The sequence below is a fragment of the Pteropus medius genome, unplaced genomic scaffold, assembly GCF_902729225.1.
Source record: "Pteropus medius unplaced genomic scaffold, Ma_sr-lr_union100, whole genome shotgun sequence".
In the NCBI taxonomy this organism is placed as follows: domain Eukaryota; kingdom Metazoa; phylum Chordata; class Mammalia; order Chiroptera; family Pteropodidae; genus Pteropus; species Pteropus medius.
This window is the reverse complement of record NW_024340696.1, coordinates 27,940,403-27,965,143: the sequence shown is the minus strand read 5'-3', so window position 1 is coordinate 27,965,143 and position 24,741 is coordinate 27,940,403. Positions and strand designations below refer to the sequence as shown.

Genomic DNA, 24,741 nt, shown 5'->3' with positions numbered 1-24,741 from the left:
CTCTGGCCACTCTAAGCAACTTTATTCTGACGAGACAACACCAAATACCTCTTATTTATTATTATGTCATCCTTTAATCCTGGTTTTATGATGGCATCAGTCAAAAATGTCTTAATTAGGGCTTAACTTTCATCTGTAAGGTAACCTTCCATAAAATCCCAGAATCTCGGGGTTTGAGATATCTTCAAGGTCATTTGGGCTGATCGGTTTTCCTTCTCCCATTAGACGGGTTGGTTTTCTTTTCTATTTTATTTATGAGGAAGGGAGAACTGAGACAACTCGTTAAAAAGCATAGAGATAATGAGATCAAATCACTGTTAGAAAATGCAGAAAGTTGTTCATGTTATGTTTGACTAAACAGAGAACAAACTATATGTGCACATGACGAAGTCAGCCTTGTCTGGATACCAAATGTCAACTCATGTAACACAACTGCACTCCACAAGTTATGCAGAGTAACAATGTGTAAATATTTTACTTTGATATAATCTTATATTTATAAAAATATAAGAATAGTTCAAAGAACTCCTTTTTCCTCTCTCTCTGATTTACTAATTACCAATATTTTGTTCCATTCGTTCATTTTCTGGAACCATTTGACGGCACTTTGTTGGCATCTTGTCCCTTTATCCATAAGTACTTCAGTGTTTATTTCCTAAGAATGAGGGCTTTCAAAGTAACAAATTTTTGATCAAAACATAAAGGGAGCATAAAAACCATCAGAGTAAATTAAAAATATGTTAACTACAAAGAAAAATACTCTGACTTCGTTTTGCACGAGAGAGGAATTTTTGGCCTGTTATGCTTACTGTCATACTCTCAGGCCCTACCTACCAAGTGCCTGGCACACAGCAGCTGCTCAATAAATAGCTATTAATTTCATAATGTGATAGTGTGATACTATATTGATTGCATTTCTAAACAAAGTATTTCTAAAATAAAGCAAAGGCAATGACAGCAAAATATTCAGTCATCTCTTTATTACCTAGAGTTTATAATTCACCAATTACAAAAAGAGGAAAGGACTAATAGGAAATTACCTTTTTAAGATGACACAAAACAGACTATAACATAAGCAAACTGACTCTGTTGGTCCCCCTCAGAGTCACACGGGTGACCTGCTTCCTCTTCACAGGTAGCGGTTTCTGATGTATTCTCGGTACACAGAGGTGTCTTCTTTCCCGAGGGGCTGCATGACACCTTGACTGGCCTGGATGTGGGCCTGGAAGATCTCTGTGGATTTTCTATCTACCCTTGGAGGCTGAACTTCATAGATGTTGTCTTGAGAGAAAGCTGAAATGGGTGTTCTATAAAACAGAAGAGAGGGCTACATTACAGAAAATAAAGTGAAGGACCACAGGGAGCAGTGGTCTCAAAGTGTTTGAGAGCTACTGATCTTGAACACACGGGCTTAGCAGCAACAAGCGGCTGCAGTGAGCTCCCCTGTCCTCTCACAGATGGCCTCCTCCTCTGCCTGGATGACAGAGCTGGGTCAGCACCTGGCCAGGGAGCCTTCCCCGAAGCACAGGCCAGGCGGTCACCCCTCTACTGTTCTCACAGGCCTGGGCATATCCCCATCTGTGCATCGTCTGACTCTCTCCCGTGACTGAGAAACTTTAGGGGGGTGGTCGTACAGACTTTTTGCTCCTTGGTACAGAGTAGGTGCTCAATCGTTTTTTTGTTTATTGATTTTGTATCCTGCAACTTTACTGAATTCATATATTCGTTCTAACAGCTATAGACATTGTTTTTTAAAAGGAAGACTTAGTAGGAATCAGTGAAGTAGAAGATACTAATAATTCCTACCTCACACACTGATGACAGTAGTAACCTTTGTATGTGTGAAGTGCTCACTCAGCATAGTGCCTGGCACACTATAAGTGCTCAGTGAATACAAACCATTGTTAGTAATTACAGATGCATAATTCCTTATCTGAAATTCCGAAATCCTAAAAAATTTAATAACCTAACGTTACTTTGCTGGTAAGATCTGACCCAAGTGAAACTCATTTGGTGGTACATCCTAACCTGAACTGACAATACTCAATCCTACGTCATGCGAATATTAATATATTTAATTATCAGACAAGGCCTCAAATTACACTAGGGATGTTATTATAAGGCATATGTACTATCTTGGTATGCTAACGCCCCAAAATTCTGAATTCTAAAACACATCTAGCCTCAGGCTTTAGGATGAGAGATTACTGATCTCTAACAGGGAGCTTCCTTCCTCTCCAGAGTGATTTGAAAAGCACCCAAGAATCTGTCTGTTCAAAAATACCCCTCTAGTCCTACCACACCTAGTGCTTGAAATTGCCATCCACCCCTTGGAGGAAGGTACTATCTCCAGAAAGTCCTTGTCAAAATACATCTTGGTGTCTGACACACCCTCTACTCATCGAAGGTTGAGCGCCTACTAGTTATTACATCCTTATCTGGAGACAGGGCCTCAAGAGATGAGTCAAGCAAGTCAGGTGTGATGCAGAGGGAGTATGCATGTATAGTGTGGGTGGAAGGTCAGGAAGGGGCCACTGGTAAGGGAAGATGGTAAGCTAGGAAGACGTTGTGAGGGATCGGGAGTACAATGACAACACATGCCACCACTTAGCTCAGGGCTGGCCCTGCCACCCGGAGGGCAGTTCTCCACATCAGGCCACCAAGATAATACAGAGAGAGAAGATCTGGAGAATCTATTAGCTCATGTGCATCTTATCAGAGGAATCAGGAAGGTATCCTAGATGACTGCTATTGGGTTGGCTGGGAAAGATCTCCTTGAGTCAGAAGCAGAATTGGACCTCAGACTCAGCTGGTTCTGTACTTGGAATGTCACCATTTTAAGGGACATGAGGCAATGCAGGCATACACGGAAGACGGGAGTTGTGCAGTAACACCCTCAATCCTCACAGGGTTTGTCACAGTTAAATGTGGGCCTTCCTTACTCTCCCAGGAGCAGTCGAGGTGGCTGACTCTTCTTGCCTTTACCTAGAACACTAACACGTCCTGCCACGGCTGGAGACGCTGCGTTAAGTCATATTAAATAAAGTCACATTAAAACAAAATTTAACTGGAGGTGGAATATTCTCTCTGGATAACATAGGGTAATATAGTTCAACTCAAATTTGGTATATAGTTTATGAAATACTCCCATTTGTCTCAAAGCACTTTGATAATTTCACATAATCTTAGGATGTATCCTTATTTAACTAAACAAAAAACAAAGGAGTCAGCAAACACAGGGATTATACCCTCCATTTCACAGAGGACATATTTAAAGTCAATTTTTAAATGGGACTCATGGTTTTTGTCCTCTCTTTGAAGCCAGACCTTTGACTGGAACCCTGTGTGTACTAATGAAGACCTCTCTGGCAAAAATCACACCAGACATCCAACAGACATAAAAAGATACTGTCTGGGAACTAAACATTAATGTGGCTGAGAAAGGAGAATGCCAAGTCACCAAGTCATTGCTTTATCCTTCAGAGGCCTCAGCTACACACACAGGCAGGCGGACTGTGGGAGGTGACAGGATCAGGGCCCAGCAACTGGCCGATGACATAGGGCTAGGGAAACCATGAACCGGGGCACAGATCAGCCACTTCTAACGAGTGCCTTGGGTTTCTTAGCAGCAAATCAATCAACAGCTCACCCTACTTCTCAGGAAACTGCTTTGCTGCCATGTGGAGTAATGGGAAACTGTTAGAAACACTTTACGAAATGCCAAACAGCTTAAATGTTATCAGACTGAGTGGCAGGTGGGTCTCTCCAAGACCACCTCACTATAGCTTCAAAACAATGTAGGGAGTCAGAACATGCATCAGCTAGGCCCTTTGTCCTTTTTTTCCCTTCTAGATTCAAAGTCTATATTAAACAACAAAATCGTAATGTTAAAATGTTTATTAGTGGACTTGAGCCAGAAAGAAGCTTAAGACATACTCAATATTACTGGCATAATCAGAAAAAGGAGCAGGAAGAAATGGATTCACAAAGAAACCTTTGTTTCTTCAATTTACTTAGACGTCAAGAAGCCAGTCACAACGCGCTCCTCATAGTTTTCAGGCAGTGGTTCTTCAAGTGTGATCCCGAGACAAGCAGCATAAGCGTCACCTAGAAACTTGTTAGACATATAAATTCTCAGGGCTACTCCAGACCCACTGAATCAGAAACTCTGAGGGTGGGGCCCAGCAAAGGGATTTAACAAGTGATTCTGATACTAAAGTTTGAGAAGTATGTACCATGTTAAATAAGATCTTATTTGTGGTCATTTTTAAGCAAGAATTTTTTTAAAAAAAATAATATACTACTATTAACCCTACATTGAGAAGGCATAACTTAACATTTAATTATAAAGATAAGCAGCAATATTAGGTTCGCCACACATTTCCTAATGAGAAACGTTTAATTTCCCCGTTGGCTTACACATATCCAAGATGGGCAAGAAATGCAAAACGTCCAAGATGCTCGCAAGGGGCTGGTGGTCAGCACTTTGTCCCTGAAAGCACTGGAAAGAGACGGCGTTCGATCTAACAACACTTCCAATACTACATGGAATAGTCTTTTTATTAGCTTAAAAGGTGTCTGTTTTGGGGATGGAAAAAAACAAACAAACCAGTATTTAAACACTAAATGATGTAGAAATTGTGAGACCACTTTCTTTTATTTATTCCAGCAGAGAGAGCTGGTTTATCATTGCACTTTCATGATGGAAAGAAATGGTTCCACATTTCTCTCTTGGCCACAAAGAGATTTTTTTTTTTTCCAGCTTCTCCTCACAGCCCGCAAAGGCATAAGATCTATTGCCTCTAATTCAAATGCTAGTTTTATTTCTGGTGGTAAATCATTACAATTACAAATCTGTAGGCTTATTTCTTTTTATCTACAAAACCTAGTTCCATCTTCAAGGAGAGCTATGTATTTCCCCTCAAGGAATGTTACAGTCTTATTTAGAATAATGTACTTACTTGCCAGTTCATTTGTGGGCTGCTCAACCCCTACTGCTTGGTGCACTCAAACACAGAGGATTGATGACACTTAGTCTTAACTGAAGTTCCCATTCACAGAAGAGCAACGCTTCAGGCGGAAATTCATTAGACACACCACATGTTTTTAAAGAAAATCCTTATTCACGCCCTTTAATGCTCTTTCTTAAATGTGGTATTATTCGCTTGATTATAATCTGAACATGTCTGATAATAACTATATCTTACACTTGGATGCAGAACTAATGTTTGAATCCCCTTTAAAGTTCAATTCCTGTTGAGGCTTTTTTTCTGACTTATGTGTATTGAGTACCCAATAAACATATGTTGGTTTCACAAGAAAATATTTAATTCAGATTGAAATGTCTTCTAAATTTAGTAGTCATAATGATTTGTAGTTGGTGAGGGAAATACTAGACAATATTTGGATAATCTCAATAATTTTATATATGGGATACTCTTCCATATATACTTTTTCTATATTTAGCATTTTGGCATACATCAAACCCCATTTGGCATTTCCAGAAAATTTAGTAATGGTTCTAGTCACAGAATATACTTTCCTTCCAGTGGTCCTTCCTGTTGCTACGCAAATTCTAAGTTTTCTCCCAATGTGGCCGTTTTCATCTCACCAAATCATTCTTTGTTATTCATGACTGAGTCACAGAATCAGAAGAATATTATAGCTGGAGACCTTACAGAAGAGCTCTACCAATCCCTTTATTTGCAGATGATGACTGTCATTAGGTTATTTCTTTCATTACTTCCTCTACTTTCTAGGAGAAAACAATAATTAGGACAGGTTCACATCAACCAGATGCTCTGGTCTCAGTGGAGCAAGACCTCAGCAAATGCTGGAATAGCACTAACCTTTGATTATTAGTCTATTTGTCTTTCTGCCAGTTTTGTAATTTCTATTAGGAAATAATAACTCATCACTTAACTGGCAGAGAGGCCTATGACACACATGGCCATGAAACGATGTTCTCTCTTTCTAGCCTTTAGTATTGCTCAGAGCCTTTAGCCCTCAGTCTGTGGGTGCCGTTCTAACATTTTTCTGTGACTATCCATTGCTTCTCCTTAGTCCCCTTGTTAGGTTGCTTGTACCTTTCCAACAAGGCACTCATACACTGAAGCCTAGTCATGAATCTGTTCTACCAAGGTGATACAATGAGAATGTGTTTGCTTCTTCATGTTAAAAAATTAAGACAGTGCTATATATTACTCACGTTCCTTGCACAACTATAGACATCTAAGTCCAAAATGGAGCTCTCAAACTGCGCTTGTCCAATATGGTGGCTATTAGCCATATATGGCTGTTTAAATTAATTAAAATTAGATAAAATTTTAAATTAGTTCCTCAGCAGCACTAACCATATTTTAAACGCCTTAAAATGTAACTTCCTATTTTTATTATATCTATATATATAGTCAATGTAATACACATAAGAGCCTTAGAGGCTGTTACAAGCTTGTCAGAGGGGGCAGTGGTGAGAAGGTGGTAGAGATTTTAGTCATGTGCTTCATCTACATCTGGCTAATCAGACAGTGCCTACATGGCAGAAGTACAAGCAGAGTTTGGGACATTAAAAAATGACTGCCTATCAGCTATACTTTTATTGCACCCAATGGTAGATGGCTAGTAGAACCAAGGACTGTACTTCACTATCCAAGTAGGATGCTTTCCTCATTTTTGCCTAATGGGATTGGATCAGTGCTAATACATATGGCAGTTGTATGTTTCCCATTCTCTCCCTTTCTGAATGAGAGTTTTTCTTTTCTTTTGCCACCATTGTATATTGGGAGCAGACAGTCTTTTTGTTTAGAGGTCACGAGATTACAAGAAACCTCATCTGGACATGATAAAGAGAGCTGCATAAAACTCAGATATCATAGACTTTGAGTGGGATGCAGTAACTTATGAGGGGTGGGGAGTGGGTTCTACTTATGGCAAGAGGATAACTGGATAGCAGGAGGGCCAGACTGTCATGGATAACAGAATAGATTTCTCAATATCTACTTGAACTTTCTTTCCGGCATGCAGAAGCTGAACAGCAAAAAGGAATACCATAGACTCCTTTGAAATTCAGGTTCAAAATATGATTCAAGTTCTACGTACCATTTTTGTTCATAGGAGCAATGATTTGGAACTGAGTAGCATGGATAAAAGCTAGATGTAGGGGATCCCTTTTGCAGACTGTGTGTGGCAAAGGTGACATGTTCTTGAGTTGGCCACTGTAGTGGTAACTTCTTGATTGTATCTGAGGAGCCTGGTTTTGCAGCCAGAGCTGCTGTGATAGCTTCCTGATCAAGGCAGATGCAACAGCCACTTTGATGGTGTGCCATACGGTTTTGGGAGTTGTTCCTGGAAGCTTGGTCTATTGTCTGTTTCTTTGGCTCTCCAGTGATTCTGAAAACCACCTATAATCCTATCACAAATCACTTTCCGTTTGATAATCCTACCTAGAGAGGATTATGCTTTCTGCAACCAAGCCAGCCAATGAGCAAAGCACATCCAGTTCCAACTCTCTTTTGCTTTACCTAGCAGCAGGCAGCCAGGCTCCTAGATGAGCCCTGTTCCTAGATGGTTCTAGTGTGAAGGGGATACTCCCAGCAACTGGGCACATGTATGTCTGCTGCCCAAGGAGCCAGAAGGGATACTCTGTCAAAGCATGGTGGTACTTTTTATGTTTTGGCCACAGCCATTAATATTTTTATTGGTCCAGATATGGCAGAGTGACACTGCTTTTACATTCTGAGAACTGTAAAATAAAAATGTCATTTGTGTTTTTAAAAGAAGTTTGGTTTTAGAGAAATGAAGTAGAATGATTTTGGGGCTCAAAAAAGGTAAAATGCTTCCAATTCAGGATGCAATTTATAAACTGTATGGTTTCCCTCCCATCTGTAGGACACATTATCTATCTTGTTATAAAATGAAATGCAGTTTTTCTCTGTTCCAGCTGTGTTTTTATTACAAACACCAGGGGAGTGGCCAACAGTATTTGGCTGCATTGTTTTGTAGGCTATAACTTGAACATTTCAGCTGTTGTTTAATGAGAGAACACTTGGCTTTGAGCCACGGGCTGCAGGGACTGCTTATCCTGCACAGCACTGGGTCTGTTCTGCCAATCAAGGGCAGGTTGCACATCAAGGACATAACAGCTGTTCTCAAAGGGCAAAGCAGGAACTGCACCACCCAGAGTCATCCTTTTTCCCTGCCTGTGTGCAGGCCCTGACTCTCCCTCAGGGCAACTGGTCATCTACTAGACATCTACACAGTGACCTTTGGGAGCAATCTGTCTCTTCTGCCCTCAAATTTCCTACAGTAGGCGCGGCAATGGCCTGTCACTCCTGGAAACTCAGACCAGTAGGTTACAGTAATGACCATGTGCCTTATTCCCACATAGAAGTGATGATACCCTACTTTCATTCTTCTTGCTCATTAGGGTATTTTCACCTTTTCCTGATGATTTACAAAGGGCTACCACTGAGCCTGCCATATTATATCATTACATCTCTTATAACCTGAACCTTTTTCCTAATAAACTTTTGATTTTAGAACCACTTTAGGTTTATATAATTATTATGAAGAGGATGAAGAATTCCCACCTATCCCACACCCAGTTTCCGCTATTATTAACATCTTCCATTAGCACAGGTATATTTGTTACAATTAACCAACTGATATTGACACATTATTATTAACTAAAGTCCATACTTAGTTTTGACCTAATATCCTTTCTTTGTTCCGGGATCCCACCCAGGGTATGTTACATACAATCAGCGTGTCCCCTTAGGTTCCTCTTGGCAGTGACAATAGCCTTTCCTTGTTCTCGATGACGCTGATAGTTTTGAAGAGTACTTAACCCGCATCTTCTCAGAGTTGGCTTTTCCTTTACTATTAATAAGAATTAGAGAAAATTATCTTTTGGAAGGAGGTATCAGTAGGATCATGAGCCTTCAAAATAAAACCAACTGTCAGAAAGACTCATGTGGCTTCATCTCAGTGTCCGTCTTTGATGGCATGTTGGGCGTGCTGCCCAGTGGGGATTTGGACAGCTGCCGAGGGGACTACTATGGAAGATTCGGCAGAAGGTTTCCCCAAACTGGCTGGTCACTACCTTCAAATGGGGAATTTTATGAAACACAGATTGCCAGGCCTCAGGCCCAAGGATACTGAATCAGAATCTCTAGCAATAGGGTTTTGAATTCTGTATTTTGCCTTCCTTTCAAAAGAAAATAATGCTAATTTTGTTTTTAATACAAAAAATTATAAAGGAAACATGGCCCATAATGTCAGTGTTACTAATATAAATAAAAGTATAAATGTAGAAAGTTTAAAGAGGAACCAAAAGTCCAAAATGAAAACTGAATGTATCCCCATAATCTACTTTAACCATTTTCTAGGGACACTTTGGCTGTTTCCTGTTTTTATTGTCTTTTGTTTGCTTTGGGATTTGGATCTCAACAAGCTTCATAAGATATTCTGTTATAACAAGAAATCTGAAAGCCACTATTACAGAAGACATTCTCAGTTCAGCTGCGAGGGAGCAGAATGTCCCTTCCAGTGCTGACGTCCATTATAAAAATCATAAAGCCCTGCTCTTCCTCTTCCTCCCCAGAACAAGTCAGACCTAAAGCCATTAGATGGGGCAGAGCAAGGAGAGACAGCCTGTGACAGCGTGTGGGGAGTCAGAGCCCAAGTGGGGTGAGGAGGGCGTTTATAAGGGTGGTGTCTCTGTAATGGGAGTCAGAGCCTTAATGGAGGGCACCTCTATGCAGTGGTGATGGAAGACTGGCTATGTTTGGGGGAATTAATCAAATAAATAAATATAATAAAGGTAACAGGAGCCAAGTTTCTCACTGCTAGAGAAGCAAGTCACTAATATGGAAAGAGAGAAGACTAGAATAGATGCTGGGTACCCTATAATTAGAGGTACTGGTATGAATTTATGGATTTAAATATATATATTTTTACCTATACTTATTTATGTTATGTTTATAAACACATTTATATTATATAAAAATATATGTATTTTTAAATGTACTTTTATATACACCTATGTATATGCATATTTACATATATATGCAAATATGTACATGTCTTATGAAAGGGCCTGGGAGTAGCAACATCCCAATGGCAACAGACACACCTAGTGCCCAGATCTTGGCTTTAATACCATTTTCCACTAAAAACAACCAAAGATCTTTAAAGAAATGACTGATTTCATGGCTGGGGCAGGCAAAGAACATGATGAGCTTAGAACATCTTGTGCCAGAAATCAAGGAAATGCTCAAAAAATGATGAGGACACATCCAAAGAACACAGAAGCCAGGTTAAAGGGACTCTGTTGAAATTTGGAACAATTTGAGCATCAAAATAAATAACGATAGCGACAGATTATTCCCCATTGAATAAAATTGGAAAGCAAGATCTCATACTAAAAAAAGTCCATAAATGAAAAAATTGAAAGTTTGATGAAGAAATATTTACATAGTTTCAAAGTATCTCTCACAAAATATTCACTAATTAAAAGGAGAAAAAAAGAGCAACTTCACAGTGAAAAAACACAGAAGACATAACTTTAATTAAGGGATTGAAATAAAGATCATTAGCAATGGGATGAAATGAAATCGCGTGCCACTGACAGGATGCAATGAAAAGAACCCACCACCACTTCTGCAATATTCCTGCTTGTATTCATATGTGCCTTAAGCCAACAAGCATTTATTATGTCATGGTTTCTGGGGGTCAGGAATCTGGGACTGATTTAGTTGAATGGTTCCAGTTCGAGGGCTCTCACAAGGTAGAAGTCAAGCTGTTGGCTACAGTGACAGTCGACTTAAGGTTTAACTGGGGCTGAAGAATACGCTTCCAAGCTCACTCAACATAGTCAGCAGGCCTCAGTTTCTCACCGGCTGTTGGTTAGATGCTTCAGTTCCTTGCCATTTGGGCCTGTCCTTAGGGCTGCTCACAACACGAAGTTTGCTTCCCCCAAACCAAGTGATCCAAGATATCACTTTTATAACCTGACCGCTTCTGCTACAATGTGGGAGAAGACTGCATAAGCATGTGAATAACGAGAGGTGGGGCCAATCTGCAGGCTGGCTGCCACACTGCCAAAGATTCATAACCAGAAGATAATCACGACAAATGCAAATTGAGGGCCATTCTACAAAATAATTGGTCTGTATTTTTCAAAGTGTCGAGGTCATAAAAATTGAGGAAAAATGGGGAACTATTCCAGAATGAAGGAGACTAAAGAGACAGGACAACTAAATGCAACATGAGATGCTGGACTAGATCTTTTTGAGATTAAAGACATTATTGAAACAACCGGCAGAAATTTGAATGGGGTTTCAATAGCTTCGTCAGAGGATTGGCTGGTAGCAATGCACTGATGTTAATTTCCTGATTTTACTAGATTGCACTGTGATTTTGTAGGAGAATGTTCTTATTCATAGGTAACACTCACTCAAATGTTAGGGAGAAATAGGCTATCAGGTCTGCAATTTACCCTTAAATGGTTTAGGGGAGGGGAAATATTCTTTGTTCTGTAATTGCAACTTTTAGATAAGTTTGAGATTGTTTCCAAATTAAAAATGTATATAAATTATAAAGACGTAGGAGAGAAATGTAAAATTGTCTAAGTTAAAAGTAGAAAATTCTAATTTTATTAGGTTGAATTATGATACTGCTGTTTTTGTAGGTCAAAAACATATGACTATTGTTAATTTCATATGGTTAAACTTAATACAGAAAATCTCACAAACTAATCAACATCAAAGATAATAAAATTATGGATTTCAATAAAAATGCAAAAACAACTCATAGTGCCCTTTAGAGGATCTCTTTCCTGCAATTACCCACTCTTCGTCCAGAATCCTCAGCATCTGCCTCTCTGTAGATCCCTTTCCACCAGCACACAAATAAGCTGTCATACTAACTCATATCATAGAAACAATTTCTTGATTTTATAGTCCCCTCCAGATACAGTCCTATTTCTTTGCACCCTTTATAGCATTTTTTGAAAGAATGGTTTCTACTCTTCATGTCCTCTTACTCACTTCCCATTTTTTTCCTAAATTCACTCCAAGTGTGCTTGCAAAGCTACCACCCATAAACATTTACTCATCAAGGCCATCAATTACCTTCCCGTTAATTTTTCTGTATTCAACACTACTACCCACTCCTTCCTTCTTGAAACATTTTTTTTCTCTTGGCTTCTGTGAAACCACACTTCTCTTGAGTTTCCTATTTCCCTCTTTGCCTACAACCTTGCTGCCTGCAATTCATTCTCCAGAAAGCGCCCACGGTCATCTTTTAGAGATGGGAATCAGAGCACGCTACTCTTTACTGAAAACCCTCCAATGGTTTACTAGTGGACAGAGTAATGGCTAAGCTCCTCAGGAATCTGGCTCCTACTATGCCTTACTCCTTCTCATAGCACATTCCTCTGGGCCTCTCATTCAGCCTTCTGTTTGCTTCTCAAACATGCCACATTGGTTCCTGCCCTGGTCTTTTGTGCATGTTCCCTCTGCTTTGAACACTATTCCCCAGTCACCTCAGGACAGACACTTCCTTTTCATTCAGGTCTCAGCTCTAATGTTAACTCCTCAAAGAGATTTTCCCTCAAAACCTAATCTAAAACAGACCCTAACCTTTACCTGCCCCAATCACTCTCTCCCCATCACCCTAGTTTGTGTTCTTAAAGGCATTTATTTTAATATGAAATTGTTTTATTAGTTCAATGCTTGTCTGCCTCTTCTAGAACATAAATCTCCTGAGGGATTGTCAGTTTTATTCTTTACTGTATTTCCAGAGTCTCGAACAGTACCTGACATATAGTAGGGGCTTAACAAATATTTGGTGAATAAATGAATCTCATACTTTTTGTTTTAAACTGCTAATGATCCCAACCATCAGATAATAATTACAGATTATTATCTGTATAGTCTGTAGGCTGTGATAATAATTACAGAATCTTAGAGATGACCTTCCTTCCAAATCATCTTGTCCAACCTCAGATCAAATGAAGACATTTTCTACAATATTACTGATAGGTCATCGAGACTCTGCTTTAGTACGCTCAGTAATGGGAGAACTTGTGACTTTTGATAACGGAATGCTTATACATGTCATTGTTGATAGCTCTAATTGTTGGAAAGATTTTCTCTTTAGCGGCCCTAAATCTTCCTCCTTGTATGTTCCACTTTTTGGTCCCCAAAGTAACTTTAAAAAGCCCTGCTTCACTTGACAGTGATTCAAATATTACTTGAGAGAATGAGCACATGACTCTTAATTCTCTTCTCTGAGATAAATCTTCCCAGCTATCTCAACATGTCATGTGACATGAAAAATTAACCAACAGTGCACACGAGAAAAATCTCCAAAATTTTAGCTGCGTGGTTTAAAAAAAAAAATAAATAAAACCTTTCTAATCATTTTATCTGAAAAATAAAGTGTAAGAGTAGCCTTGGGTATTCAGAGAACACGGTCTCATTTCTCACGGCTGCCTTTCTGTTCTCTTAACGGCATGCTTCTCTGCATTGCACTCTTTCTGATATTGAGGGAACTACTACAATCATAGACAGCCAGGCCCATGAGCATCTTTCCTGAGGACAAAGACTTATGTTTTTCAGAATATATTATTTGTGGGTCTAGGTTCTCACTGCTGAATAAATTAAATTTTAATAAGATGAGAGAGAACTCTCACATTGTAACTGTTTGCTAATGAGCACTGCGGCAAAGACTCTTTGCTGAAGGCATTAAATAGTTTATTCTATGAGTGAAAAAACCCCTATGGGCTTTCAAGTGTGTATAATGCAGGAGGAAGAACATCTGTTGTGATTAAACAGGCAGCATTCTAGTATATATTTGTATCCTTCTCTGTGATTTCTACAATAAAGTAAGCACTCTATAAGTATTACTGAATAAAGTAGTGAGCCAGTGAATAAATGAACCAATGAACCAGAGGATGTCAGAAAGAGTGCTCTAGTCCAAGCCCTCATTTTACAGATGAAGGAGCATGGCCCCGACAGGGAAGGACTCATAGTTCAACAATGCCAGATGTAGGATCAGACCCCAGGGCTCCTGATTCTCAGGCTTAGAGTTCTTTCCACAGATTCATGCTGCCTCCCTTATTGGGCACCTGTGCAAATAAATTTCCAGTTGACTGGATAAGTATGAAGGATTCTTTTTGCTTCGTTTTTAATAACTAAGTCATTGTGAATTACATCCTCAATCCATGCCCCCCAAAATGATTATTTTAAGCCAATCACAGCTAGCTCATGGCTCTAGGCTGTGACAAGTTTAGGGACTGGCATGTGACCCAATCCTGGCCACTGAGGCATGCGAAGTCTGCTGGGCAGGGTCTCGGACTCCTTGCTCCTAAAGAGACACAGGGGAAACGATCCCTTTCTCCCTTAGGCACTGCTGTGTCTGATTGTAATACCTGGACATACTACAGCCACCTTGCTACCAGTCTGAAGATAGGAGAGCAGAGAGATGGAAAGAAACTGGGAACTTTACGATCCCATGAAGCTCCTGAATCAGCCAACTCCGGAGCCAAACCTGTCTGCAATCTTTCAGAGAAATAAAATTATAAATCATCTTAGTGTTCAAATCAGTTGAGTAAGATGTTCCGTTATTTGAAGCTGAAAGTATCCTAAGGGGGTTCGAACAATGCATCGGTCACGTGGACAATACTGGCTCCCTGAGTTAGGAAGATCTTCCAAATGGTAACATATTTCATGATACAATATTTAAAAAATCGTATTTGTTAAGGTCACTACCAATCTCACCAGAAATATCTAAGTATTCATGATGATAGATATAAGTTTTCTGATTCTGGCTTGAAAAATCCACATTTATCATTGTTAACAAATTCTACCAATTGTTTTTCTTGAAGTGAAAGGCTTACTTTGTTCATTTTTTAGAAGGTGTCTGTCAAATGCCCAAGTCCAAAAAACTCAGTTTGTCATCATTATTTCAACTGGTGTTCCGTGAAAAAACTGGTGAGTTCAGCTCCCAACTTAGACAATCTCACAAGTGATTTTCCTTGGGACGACCATCATATTTTTATATGCAATGAAAATGTTTTATATGTACTTACTGTTTTGTCACAAAGAATACTAAAAAGATATGCATTCGAGGGTTGACATGTAATTTTTACTGCATCATCAAGGATTTACATAAGCGTCACTGGCCTGCCTGCCTGCCTTCCCTCCTTCCTTCCTCCCTCTTTCCTTCTTTACCTTCTCTCCCTTTCTCTTTCTGCTGTATGTGTGTAGCAATGAAGAAAAGACTACCAGTACGGTTTGGCGCCACGACCTTGATCTTATAAACCCAATGGAAGGGCCTCAGAACCCCCAAGAGTTTGCAGACCACATTTTGAGACTCACTGCTTTATGCTTGTCATCTTTTTCCTTTTCTTCCTTTGATAACAACCCACTAGCTGTCACTTTTGTTACAGTCCATGCTGCCTGTGAAGGTTCTCCCAGTTTTAGCCGTACCCAATATAGATTGGGGTATAGACTGGAGAAAGTCCAGCTGCCTGGCTCGGGATAGCATATTATTGGACTTTGAGTTTAAGTCCCAAGAAATGAATTTGCATCTCAGCTTTATCACTTAAAAGTTTTGTAACTTTAAATGAGCTGCTGACCCTCTCCAGGCCTTGTTTTCTTAGAAAATCAGAGCACTGAATCCAATGATCTCTAAGCATTTTCCATTTCTCAGATTTCATGTTCCTAATATGCACTAAACACACACACACACACACACACACACACACACACACGCGCGCGGATGGTAATGGGACATTCTGAAAATGTCATCTTGCACCTCTTCAGACAGGTCTGATTATATCTTTGCATCTTTAGAAGCCATTATAGACAAGCTATGGGAAGAAAGAAGTATACGAAGAATTTAGATGATAACGACTGATATTTTCATTATGAGACTGTTGAGAAACATCCAAGATTCCATATGTAAAAACAAAAATTAAAGGCTAAAATGAAATAATAAACTAATAAATAACAAATTCAATTTAATTATATCATCTACATGATCTATAAACAAACCAATAACTGATTCTGTTACAGCATGAGAAAATCCAAGAAGAATAATACCATATACTGTGTTAAAAACTGTTCAAAACAAGTAAAAGCAAAATTTGGGGCCAGTAAGAACAGTACTGAGTAGAAAAGACTGTGTGAACAAAGTTATTGGTCTGAGAAACTTCAAATATAATTTAATTTGGAGTTCTTAAAAAGATACCTAAAATTACATTTTTTTACTCTTTTTCTATCTGCTAAACATTTGCTGAAATTATCAGAATGTTTTTCCTAGCTCTGTTCTATTATTAAAAATAAATCTATCTGAACATACCAACTGTATTTAGTCAATTTATGTTCCTGTTTTCTAACTACATGATAAAGAACCTACCAATTTAGCTATTCATCCTCTGAAATAAGCCTAAAAGAGTTTTATTTTCAAAGATGTATTACTTTGATGTACAATGCTTAAAAAGCACTAATTGACTTTATTTTGACATTAAGTAATGAACTTCTAACACAATTATAAGTAGTAAAACAAAATGGTTAAAAAAGTCAGGATAGCCTCAATTCCTCTTTTCTTCTAGATAAGAACAGTTTACTCAGGTATTTGGGGGCTTAATTATGGTTTGGTGACATCATACACACAGAATAGAAACTGTGACCCTTTGCTAATGGATGTAAACCATTCTATAAAGAGTGTAAGGAAAGTGGTTTGAAAGGGAAGATTTTTTTTAACGTAAAAATTTTCATTCTTTGCAACTGAGATCAAACTACAGTATCTTTTTTTAAATTGTAAAATTCTAAGAATAAGTTACATATAAACACAAAGCGAAACTTAGAGCTTCATGTATTTGGAAACAATAGGCAAATAAAAATCAGGGAATCATAGCTTAATTTTAGGCATGTTGATCTAGGGATTTCCAGAATTAGCTACATATGGGGGGAGATTCTTTTGAAGAATTCTTTTGAAAAGCTTCAGCAATTTGGTAGTAGCAAAGAAGTGAAAATCAGGAAATCATGGATCAAGATGGTGACACAGATCATTCCCAACTTCAATCTTCCTCACAAGAAAAGAAGACCAACTAGCAACTATCCATAGACAAGAGACCATTGTTAAAATCTCATAACCTGGGAGTGAGGCTGCATCAGCCGCCTGTTTCCACTGAGACTGACAAGAACAGCATTAGAAGGGTAAGAAGAGTGACAGCACTCTGACCTCACTCCGGACTGTCACAGCACTGAACCGAGAGGGTCCCCCTGGGCTTGTAGTTTATACAGTGGAAAAGAGAGCCCAAGGTGGATATATAGCTCCTCTACCATTGTAGGGCACTTCCCACAAGGCCCACTTGGGTCTCACCTCACAAGGATCACTGGGAAAATCTTTGGGGCTTGACCACAGAGAATCAGATGGAAATGAAGAAGGGGGCGGCGCTTACAGTAACCAGCACTCAGATTTTGGCATTCAGATTTTGGCAGACCACATTTCTCCTTGCAGCTACAAATGAAAAGAGATAACAGTCAGAGGCTCTTGCTATTTGCAGAGCTGAGCTGATGGCCCTGTCTGACCAGGGAGCTAAGTGGGCAGTGGAAATAAAAGGATGCTAATTAATATCACAAAAACATATGAATGTATAAATCTCTCCAGTAATAGAAAATATATAGTCAAAGTCAGATTTTCTAATATTGTAATGGTGGTGTGTAATTCACTTGCAACTCTAGTTTAAAAGTTAAAAAAAATAAATATAGTAAAACTAACCATAACTACAATAATTTGTTATTGAATACATAATATAAAAAAATGTAAATGATAATATCAGTAACCTAAAATGTAAGGGGGGTATGTAAAAGTATAAAGTTTCTATATGCTATTGAAGTTATTATCTGCTTAAAATAGGATGTTAGAAATACAAGATATTTTATGTAAGCCTCATGGTAACTACAAAGGAAAAATCTGTAATAGATATGCAAATGATTATGATAAAGGAATCAAAGTGCACTCTTTTGAAAAGCCACTAAATTACAGAGGGAGACAGCAAGAGAGGAAGTAAGGGACAAAGGATCTACAAAACAGAAAACATGAACAAAATGACAACAGTAAGTCCTTATCTATAAATAATTTATTTAAATATAAATAGATTAGATTCTCCAATCAAAAGACAGAGTGACTGAATAGATTAAAAAACAAGATCCAATGATATGCTACCTACAAGAAATTCACTTTAGTTTTAAGGACATACAAGGACTGCGAATAAGGAGATGAAAAAAAGATTATTTTGAGAAACCAGGGGTAGCTATACTTCTATCAGACTAAAAAGACTTAAGTTGAAAATGATCAAAAGGACAAACAAAGTCATAATAATGACAAAGGGGGTCAATCCATAGAAGATAGAGAAGATATAATAATTGTAAATATTTATGTACCCAATATCAGAGCACCTAAATATATAAAGCGAATACTGACAGAACTAAAAGAAGAAACAAACAGTAGTACAATAATAGTTGAGAACTTTCTCAACAATGGATAGATCATTCAGAGACAGATTCAATTAACAAACCAGAGAATTTGAACGATATAATAGACCACATAGACCTAACAGTTATATTCAGAACATTCCATACAACAGCGCAGAATATATATCCTTTTCAAGTACACATGGAAAATTTTCTAGGACAGATCATATGTTAGGTCGTAAAACAAGTCTCAACAAATTCAAGAAGACTGAAATCATACCAAGTATCTTTTTCAACCACAATGGAATGGAACTAGAAATTGATAACGGGATGAAAGCTGGAAAATTCATGAATACATATAAATTAAACAACATAATCCTGAATAACCAATGAACCAAAGAAGAAATTAAAAGTAAAAAAATCTTAAAACAAATGAGAATGGAAACACAGCATACAAAAATTTATGGGATGCAGCAAAAGCAGTTATAAGAAGGAACTTTATAGAGATAAACACATTTAGCAAGAAAAGAGAAAGATCTCAAATAAACAACCTAACTTTATACCTCAAAAAACTAGAAAAAGTAGAACAAATGAAGCCAGGAGTCATCAGAAGAAAGGAAATAATAAAGATTAAAGCAGAAATAATGAAATAGAGAACAGGAAACAAAAAGATTAACAAACCAAGGGTTGGTTCTTTGAAAAGATAAACAAAATAGATAAACTTTTAGCTAGACTAACCAAGAAAAAAAAATCTAATTCGGTAAAATTCTAAATGAAACATTACGAATGAGACATTACAAATGATACTACAGAAATACAAAGGGTCATAAGAGACAATGATAAACAACTATACACCAACAAACTGAAAGACCTAGAAAAACTGGATAAATTTCTAAAAGCATACAAGCTACTAAGGCTGAATCATGAAGAAACAAATCTGAACAGACTAATAATAAGTAAGAAGATTGAATCGGCAATAAAAAACCTCCCATGAAAGCCCAGGACCAGATGGTTTCACTGATTAATTCTACCAAAGATTTAAAGAAGAATTAACATCAATCTTTCTTAACTCCTTCAAAAAAATTGAAGCAGAGGAAACACTCAAAATTGTTTTGAGGCCAGCATTATCCCAATACCAAATCCAGATAAGGATATTACAAGAAAAGAAAAAACTATATAGCGCAATATCCTCAATGAACATACATACAAAAATTCTCAACAAAATACTAGCAAACCAAATTCAACAGCACATTAAAGGGGTCATACACTATAATCAACTGGGATTCATTGCTGGGATGCAAGGATAGTTCAACATATGCAAATCAATAAATGTGACACATCGTATTAATAAAATTAGATGAAAAACACATGACCATCTTGATAGATACAAAAAAGCATTTGAAAACTTTCAGCATCCATTCATGATAAAAACTCTCAACAAATTATGTAAGAAGGAATGTACCTCAACAAAATAAAAACCAAATACGGCAAGCTCACAGCTCGATCATTCTCAATGGTGAAAGGTTGAAAGCTTTTCCTCTAAGATCAGGAATACAAAGGTGCCCACTCTCACCACTCCTATTCAACATAGTACTGGAAGTCCTAGCAAGAACAATCATATAAGAAAAATAAATAAAAGGGATCCAAATCAGAAAGGATGAAGTAAAATTATCTTTTTTTGCAGATGCATGATCTTATATATAGACTACACCAACAAAAAAAAAAAAACTGTTAGAACTAATAAATGAATTTAGTAATTCTGTAGAATAGAAAATCAAGATATGAAAATCAGTTATATTTTATACACTAACAACAAATTTTCTGAAAAAGAAATGAAAAAAACAATCCTATTTATAATAACAGAAAAAACAATAAAGTACTTAGAAATAAATTTAACCAAAAAGGTGAAAGATCTATATAATGAAAACTATAAGACGCTGATGAAAGAAATTGAAGAAGACATAAATCGACGGAAAGATATTCCATGTCCATGGACTGGAAGAATTAATACCGTTAAAAAAGTCCATATTGCTCAATGTAATCTATTAATTACAATTGCTACCAAGATTGCAATGTCGTGTTTTACAAAAATAGAATAATCTTAAAATTTGTAGGGAAACACAAAAGACCCCAAATAGCCAAAGCAATCCTGAGAAAGAAGAACAAAGCTGGAGGTATCATGCTTTCTGATTTCAAACCATATTACAAAGCTATAATAATAAAAAACAGTATGGTTTTGTCATAGACACAAACACATAGACCAATGGAACAGAACTGAAAGCCCAGAAAAAAGCTCATGCATATATGGTCAAATAATATTTAACAAAGGAGGCAAGAATACTCAATAGAGAAAAGGTAATCTATTCATAAATAGTGATGGGAAAACTGGATATTCACATGCAAAAGAAAGAAAATGGACCCCTGTCTTATATACAAAAATTAACTCAAAATAGATTAAAGACTTAAATGCAAGGCCAGAAACCCTAAAACTCCTAAAAGAAAACAGAGAAAAGCCCCTGGAAGCTGGTCTTAGCAATGATTTTATGGATATGATACAAAAAGCATAACAAGCAAAATCAAAAATAAACAAATGGGACTATATCGAACTAAAAACCTCTGTACAGCAAAAGAAATGATCAACAAAATGAAAAGGCAATCTATGGAATGGAGATAATATTTTCGAAAGGGGTTAATATCCAAAATATATAAAGAACTCATACCGCTCAATAGCAAAAAACAAATAATCCAATTAAAAAATGGACACAGGAGTTGAACGTTTTTCCAAAGAAGAGATATAAACGGCCAAAGGGAACATGGAAAAGTGCTCGACATTACTAGTCATCAAAGAAATGCAAGTCAAAACCGCAATGAGATATCACCTAACACCTATTAAAATAGCTATTCTCAAAAAGTTGAGAAATAACAACTGCTGGCAAGGATGTGGGGAAAGGGAACCCTGTGCACTGTTGGTGGGAACGTAAACTGGTATAGCCGCTACAGAAAACAGTATGAAGGTTCCACAAAAAGTTAAAAATAGAACTACCATATGACCCAGCAATCCCAATTCTGGGCATTCATCCAAAGAAAACAAAAACACTAACTTGAAAAGATAAATGTGCCCAATGTTCACTGCAGCATTATTTACAATAGCTAAGACAGGAAGCAACCTAAGTGTCCACAGATGGATGAATGAAGAAAAAAGATGTGATTGATACACACACACACACACACACACACACACACACACACACACACAAAATGGCAATATTATTCAGCCATAAAAAGAAAGGAAACCTTGCCATTTGAAATAACATGGATAGACCTTGAAGATTTTATACTATGTGAAATAAGTCAACAGACAAAGACAAATCCCATATGATCTCACTAATATGTGAAATCTAAAAACAAAACAAAACAAAACAAAACAAATAGAAACAGAGAACAGATTGGTGTTTGCCAGAGAAAGGGGATGGGAGATAGGGGGAATGGGTGAAGGCAGTCAAAAGGTACAAACTTCCAGATATAAGATGAATAAGTTCTAGGATGTAACGTACAGCATGGTGACTGTGGTTAACAATACTGTATTGCATATTTGAAAGTTGCTAAGGGAGTAGATTTTTAAAGTTCTCATAGCATGGTGACTATAGTCGATAACATTGAATTGTATATTTGAAAATTGCTAAGGAAGTAGATTTTATAATTTCTCACCATACACACATGCACATACATATACACTAACTATGTGAGGGGATGGAGGTGTTAACTAATCTTACCGTAGTTATCATTTTGCAGTATATACGCATATCGAATTATTACATTATATACCTTAAACTTACACATGTTATATGTCTATATTTCAATAAACTGGAAAAAGTTAAATTTAATTTTAAAAAATGATTGTATTTTAGCTTTTCCTACTAACATAATGTATATATTAACTAATAAGGACAGTAATAGTTTGTCGATTGAAAAAATCCTGCGATATCTGCCAAAAACTCTGAGTTGTTACATCTAAAACTGAAAATATCGTGAAATAAAAACTTGCAAATATTTATCATTTGTCTTGCCGTTTGCTTCAGTTTGTTAACTGTGACAGTTGTTTCTCCCTCACAATTATAGCATATTCATTAAAGAGGTAAAACTACTAAATGTCAAATATTACTCATTTGTACTTTATTCAATGCTTTCTGTTACCAGGTATTGTGCTAAAGCCTGGAGATACAAAGGCAGATAAGCCCTGGCCTCGAGTGAATCACAGTCATTTTAGATTAAAAATGTCACATAGTAGGTTTTATTTACCATAAAATTAGGAAGGCTGACAGAAGGATGTTTATAAAATATGAGCAGACCTTAAATTATGAAGATATGATGCCATTAATTTCCATGGTAGTATTCCTCAAATTTCTTCATATGCCAAGAAGGAAAATGAATAGTAATATTACAATATTAAACATGAAAAATTACTTATATAACATTAAAGACTACTGATGCCTGTTAGTAAATTTTAAGCAAATTAGGACTTAACGGGATTTGTACTTTATTTTTAAAATCATGTGTAAAAGCCCAAGGGGTTCTGAGTCACACATTGGATGGTAAAGCTATATTTAAATATAAAATTGAACAGTTTTTTCTTGTATTTCAACCAAAAATTTATGTTAACTGAAAAGACAACTTGTATATGATCCAAGAAGACAAGGGCAATGAATATAACATACCTGGGCACACATCTTCATCGTGCAAAAGAAATGACTGTCAGAAAGCCACGGTGACATAGCACAGGCTCAATAATCACTCCGACTGCCCCAAATCATCCCACTCACCTTCCATATACAAAATTGATGATAATTTGTTAAGTAACAAAATATCAAAAGGTTAAACAGTTACAAAATGTGATTCTTGTATACAGAGCTAAGAAAACCAATGAGTAATACCCCTCATGTAGCTATATCAGATATCCAAATCTGTTCCCACAGGATTAACCTATTTGCTCATGTAAAAAATAAGACATTTAAAACCATAATAAATTCTTCCTCTCTACTCATAATTAAAGGATTGCTTTTTCCTTTAATCTAACCAGGAATCTTCAAGAAATTTAAAAAGCACAGAAAATGATTTATTCAACTTGGACCCCTTTAAAGAAAGTTAAGAAATTTTACTTACTTGCTTTTTAAATTAAGAGCAGAAAAAAAAAAAAAAGCTAAATTACTGAATATCTTTAATGTAAAACTTCTTGAGCTCCAGACAAATCATCTTGGATGTCTTGTTATTGTCACAAATGAACAACACGTTAGCCCCCAAATTTGGCTTGTCGTGCATTTCCAATCCTGGTGACATACCACCTTATCTAGTCAACCAAGCCAGAAAACTCTCGCCTATCATATACTCCTCACACTCAATTCATTACCAAGCTTTACCAAGCCCTAAAGAGTCTGCATTTACAAAATAACCCCCTCCCTTATTTCACCTGCCATTAGTACTCCAATCACTTTGTCCTGCTGTTTCCAACAGATACGTTGTTTATTTCCTTGCATCCAATCCATTCTCCATGCTATTTCGAGAGTGACCTTTCTAAAATGCAAATATAAGTCTTACATTCTCCTGATTAAAACAGACTTTTAGGATAAGAGTCACTCACTTAGCATTTCTTCCTGATCCTGTTCCAACTTGTCTGTATCTCTCACCTCCTCCTTGACTATCCTCTGGCATTAGACACACATAACTATGTATGAGTCTCCAAAAGTGGTGTCTGGAGCTTCCACTCTATTCCCTCCTAGCTTTCCTCAACCAGATAACTCTATCTTTCCCTTAGAATTTACCCTGAGCATTAAGCCTGCCCAGAAATCTGTCTGATTCACATTCTTCCCAGTACTCCCAGAGCCTCCTTTGCTAACACCTTCACACTTCCCTACTATCTGAAATCACTGACCCACCTGACAATGTAAACTTGGAGGCAGGGACTAAATCATATTCAGCTATGTACTGTGAGCACCTAACTTGGCACATAGTAAGGAACATTAAATAAATATGTCATTTAATGCCTTTAATGTCTTACCAGTAAGGTAAGTATACCTTATCTTAGAGAAGATCTATATTCCTGAAAAAAAAAAAACCCCAAAAACCAAACCCATATCAATGGGGTATTTAAGTCCTCCTGTGAATCTGTGAAAGCTCACCTAAATGGTATGCTTTATAGTCACCAAAATAAAAAAGGCAATACACTAAATTTAAAAAAATCAAAGTCATTTTAGATACC

General features: G+C 37.2%; 1 protein-coding gene across 1 annotated transcript in view; it reads right to left on the bottom strand.

The window, feature by feature from the left end:
- Positions 1-963: 963 nt before the first annotated feature.
- Positions 964-24,741, bottom strand: part of FIG4 (FIG4 phosphoinositide 5-phosphatase) — a 96,061-nt gene continuing 72,283 nt past the window's right edge. The window contains exon 23 of the mRNA XM_039870253.1: positions 964-1,307. Within this exon, the coding sequence (XP_039726187.1) occupies positions 1,130-1,307 (178 nt within the window). The 3' untranslated portion in view covers positions 964-1,129. The remainder of the gene's footprint in view (positions 1,308-24,741) is intronic.